This window comes from Palaemon carinicauda, chromosome 20 (genome assembly GCF_036898095.1).
Source record: "Palaemon carinicauda isolate YSFRI2023 chromosome 20, ASM3689809v2, whole genome shotgun sequence".
Lineage (NCBI taxonomy): Eukaryota > Metazoa > Arthropoda > Malacostraca > Decapoda > Palaemonidae > Palaemon > Palaemon carinicauda.
Window position 1 is genome coordinate 117,757,203 of NC_090744.1, and position 5,000 is coordinate 117,762,202.

The 5,000-nt window shown below is 28.5% G+C and overlaps 1 protein-coding gene across 1 annotated transcript in view; it reads right to left on the minus strand.

Moving 5' to 3' along the window:
- Window positions 1-5,000, minus strand: part of LOC137614430 (nephrin-like) — a 395,945-nt gene that overhangs the window by 31,194 nt on the left and 359,751 nt on the right. Inside the window, exon 17 of the mRNA XM_068344246.1 lies at window positions 246-391. Coding sequence (XP_068200347.1) covers window positions 246-391 — 146 coding nt within the window. The remainder of the gene's footprint in view (window positions 1-245; window positions 392-5,000) is intronic.

Consider the following 5,000-nt stretch of genomic DNA (forward strand, 5'->3'; position numbering starts at 1 on the left):
TTTTTTTTCAACTGATTAATGAAAGAATATTGCACCAAAACTTCTCTATCATAATGATTATTTACGATGATTAATGAAGCCCTTATTGTCATAGAGTTTGATTAATCTTAAAAATGATGAAATTTATATCCTATTAGTAACTGACAAACGAAGATTAACGATATTAATAAACCCAACTTAATGAATGCACTTATTTACAACTGATTAACGAGAATATTCAATGCTTCAAACACTCTCATACTTACGATTAACGATGATTAACGACGGGACTGGTTGTGAAGTCGAAACGACACTGGACGCGATGCAATGGTAGACACCAGTATCTTCTCTCGTCACCCAGTCTACCTGTAGACGCGTCTCGCCCAATCCCGTTGCAAGAATCCCCCGAGAGCTGACCAATCAGAGAGGAGAAAAAAACATTGAGACATGCCTCGAGAGGTATACGGCTGAGCACCGCCCATTTCAGATACGAGAGAGATTTTTATTATTATGAGATATTTTTTGCTCTCGGCTGTGATTTTTTTTTCGACATAATGTGACTAGATAAGAACAATGATAATGAAGTTATTTTTTTTTTAATACCAGAATTTTTTTCAACAGTGTTTAAATATTTATATATTTATTTATATTTGTGTTTATCAAATTATTGATACATCTATCTATTATCTATCTATATATATATGTACACACACACACATATATATATATATATATATATATAAATATGTGTGTATATATATATATATATATACACACATATATATATATATATATATATATATATATATATGTATATGTATATATATACACACACACACACACACACATATATATATATATATATATATATATAATTATATATAGCAATTGACGTTTTATTTTTATCTTCTGGAATTTAGATTATAATTATAGTAGTGTAAATATTACTTAGGTTACATTTGTACCTGTTATTATTCACTATTTGATTATTCACTATTTGATGTGATTACAAGTATCAAGAGCCATGCGAGACAGATTCATATCAAATCCATTTAAATTAAAAATGTTCTTTATGCAATTCACTATTCAAAAAAACAATTATAATAATACAAAATCTCCATAGCGTCCTTATTTAATTTATTCAAAAAATGACTTCATTAATATTACAAATTACTCTCGTGGGGAAACCTTTGTAGATATCTAAGTTGCTATTCAAAATGTATTGATTTCACGACTGTATCTATGTAAGATAACTCTAATTAATTTACATAATTACTACGATGTTTAATCATAGCTTCATTAGGAGTTAGTAGTTTGAATAGGTTGAAATAATTGAATGAAATTTGTATGCTGATTTTGATAGATATGTAGCATTCTTTAAATGAAATAGGCTAGTTTGAAGTATAGTTAACTTTCATGAATATTCTTATATATTTTCAGGTAGAGCTTAGCTAGATATATCTGAAATTACTGTAGATACAAGCCGAGAATGTATTTACATTAATGAATACATTGAAAATTTTAAAATAAATATTTATTATTCATAGATGCATAGGGCTATACGCAAATCAAGATATTCCGTTATGTAATGCCTCTTCATAATTATCCGTAAGTTATCCTAGCTAGATATATCTGAATATACTGTAGATACAAGCCGGGAATGTATTTACATTGATTAATACACTGAAAATTTTTAAATGAATATTTATTATTCATAGATGCATAGGGCTATACGCAAATCGAGATATTCCGTTATCTAATGCCTCTTCATAATTATCCCTAAGTTATCTAAATGAAAAAAAATAAATAAATTAATAAATTTAAATACATTGCATATTTCTATTACTAATAAAATTATCTTATTATAATACACTCCAACGAATATTTTGTTAACTTTTCAAAGAGAACCTATTATCCCGTAGTTCTAGTTATGCAATGCTTCTTTTTATATATCCATAAGTTTGAAAATGGAAAAGTTAATTCAAATAAACTGAATATTTGTATTACTAACAAAATTATCTTATAATCCAGAAAATGTATATTTTGTTAACAATTCAAAGAGAACTTATTATCCCGTAGTTCTACTTATGTAATGTCATTTTTTTTTATTCATCCGTCGTAAGTTTGAAAATAGAAATGTTAATTCATATAAACTGTTAATTCAAATATATTGCATATTTCTATTAATAACAAAATTGTCTTATCCACTCAAACGAATATTTTGTAAATTATACAAAGAGAACTTATCACCCCCATAGTTCTAGATACGTATAATTTTGACGAAAATTCTTGGAATTCTGTTTCCCCAAAATGATTATTTTAAAGCCTATTCATAATACCTACAGCATTTCACAGAAGAATATTTAGAGCGAGACTAAAGTACTACACTGTTAAAAAAAAAAAAAAAGTAATTTTAATCGTAAATTCTTCGTGAAAATATAGTTCTCAACCGTATTTCAGTAAAATACAGGCGACCGTAATTGTGCCTCACTATGTTATTATTTTTTTACGAGTTGGTGACTGTAATATCACTCATTTGCGTCAATATATCCATTTTTAAAACTACCAAAATCCTGGAATAGATGTCAGACTGAAGTACTGTACTGTTAGAAAAAAAACTGTAATTTTAATCTGAAAATGTCTGTAAAAATCGAGTTTTCAACCGTATTTCAGTAAAATACAGGCGACCGTAATTTTATCATACTTTGTTATTATCTTTTAGCTGTTGATGACCGTAATATCACTCCTTTACGTCAATATATCCGAATTTTAAAACGGTAAGAATCCTGGAATAAATGTTGCCAGGCATATACCGTTTTTTTTTTTTTTTTTTTATGCAAATATTGAACAGTATGCATTCAAATGAATATTTTCCTAGGTAGTCAAAAGAACACTTTAGTAGAGTATAATCTACTATCCAAAATTCCCATTTCATTTTACAGTTACATATGTTAATTAAGAAAGTAATGTTATTCATTCAAATGTATATTGTAATGAACCTTCAAAGAGTACTTTTGTCGTTTGACATTCCCCGTGTGGGAAGATGGGAATACAGTATTAATGTATCACCCTGGGGAAGACGAAAATACAGCACTATTGAAAATACAGTACTACTGAAAATACAGTACTTCTGTATAACCTTCTGGAAGGTTATACAGTGATACTGATAGTATAGTACTACTGAAAATACAGTATTTTTTGTATCACCCCCTGGAATATAAAAAACTACTAATGTATCACAATGGGAAGATGGAAATACAGTACAACCGAAAATACAGTTCTCCTGTATCACCCCCTGGAAGATGAAATACAGTATTAATGTATCTCCTGCTGAACACGAAAATACAGTACTACTGAAAATACAGTAGGATAATATTGTCTCTTGCAGGAAGGCGAAAATACAGTACTACTGTATCATCCACAGGAAGACGAAATACAGTACTACTGATATTATACTGTAGTACTAGTGAAAATACAGTACTTCTGTATCACATGCTGGAAGACGAAAATACGGTCGTACTGAAAATATAGTACAACTGAAAATACAATACTTCTGTATAACCTTCTGGAAGATTATACAGTACTACGGTATCTCTCATGGAACATGAAAATACACTACTATTGAGAATGCAATACTACTGTATCACCTGTGGGTAGGTGAAAATACAGTACTACTGTATCACCCGCACGAGGACGAAAATATAGTACAACTGTATCACCCGCTTGAGGACGAAAATACTGTACTACTGTATCACCAGCGTGGAGGTGAAAATACAGCACAACTGCATCACCTACGGGAGGACGAAAATGCAGTCTGAAAATACAGTACTACTGTATTATCCCAGGAAGACGAAAATACATTACTACTTTAGCACTTGCTGTGCGACGAAAATACAGTACTATTGAAAATACATTACTAATGATAATACAGCATTACTGAAAATACAGCACTAATAAAGATACAATACTACTGTATCTCCTGCGGGAAGACGAAAATACAACACTGGCGCATCCCCGTGCCGCATTTACTAACTCTTTCTGAAGGGTTAAAGGGGATATGGAAATGAGTGAAGGGCCTGACACCGTATTCGGGACGCCTTGCTATTGTTGATTTCCATTTTTGGAATAACAAGAGGCTTTGTTATGTTATTACTAGTGTACGCGATCCGTCAAAAAAGACGTAAAAAGATCCAACCCTTCTCACCCTCTTGCCCTTTTCTAACTACAACCCAATGGTTCGGCAATTTGTGGTAGAGTGTGGTTCCGAGTTTACTTGTCGGAGTACCTCCTCTCACCAGGGTATGAGTACTTGCTCTCCCCGATGAGCGTGACAGGTTATATATATATATATATATATATATATATATATATATATATATATATATAGTGATTATACTGATCTCACACATATATTATTTATAAATATATATATATATATATATATATATATATATATATATATATATATATATATTTATATATATATAGTCAGACACTATTTATCATATAGGAAAGAAAATGCTGTCAATTTCATATTTCATGGTCATTGATCTCGTAAAATTTAGAATATGTAAAATATATGTGACTATAAAAAAAAGGTTCATAATTTTTTGCTCTGTATTCAGCATGATTTATTAAAAAAAATTTAATAGATGGATATATAACCAATATTTTATTATCTCCCTAATTTACCAATCTTCTTTATTTCGTGAAATATGTAGTTCATAAAATAAACATAAACGTTTGAAAGGATGCATTATTATTATTATTATTATTATTATTATTATCATTATTATTATTATTATTAACGTTATTAATAATAATAGTAATATTATTGTTATTATTATTATTATTATTATTATTATTATTATTGTTGTTATTGTTATTATTATTATTATTATTATTATTATTATTATTATTATTAATTTCAATTATTATTATTATTATTATTATTATTATTATTATTATTATTATTATTATTATTATTGTTGTTGGTGGTGTTGTTATTATTAAAATTGTTA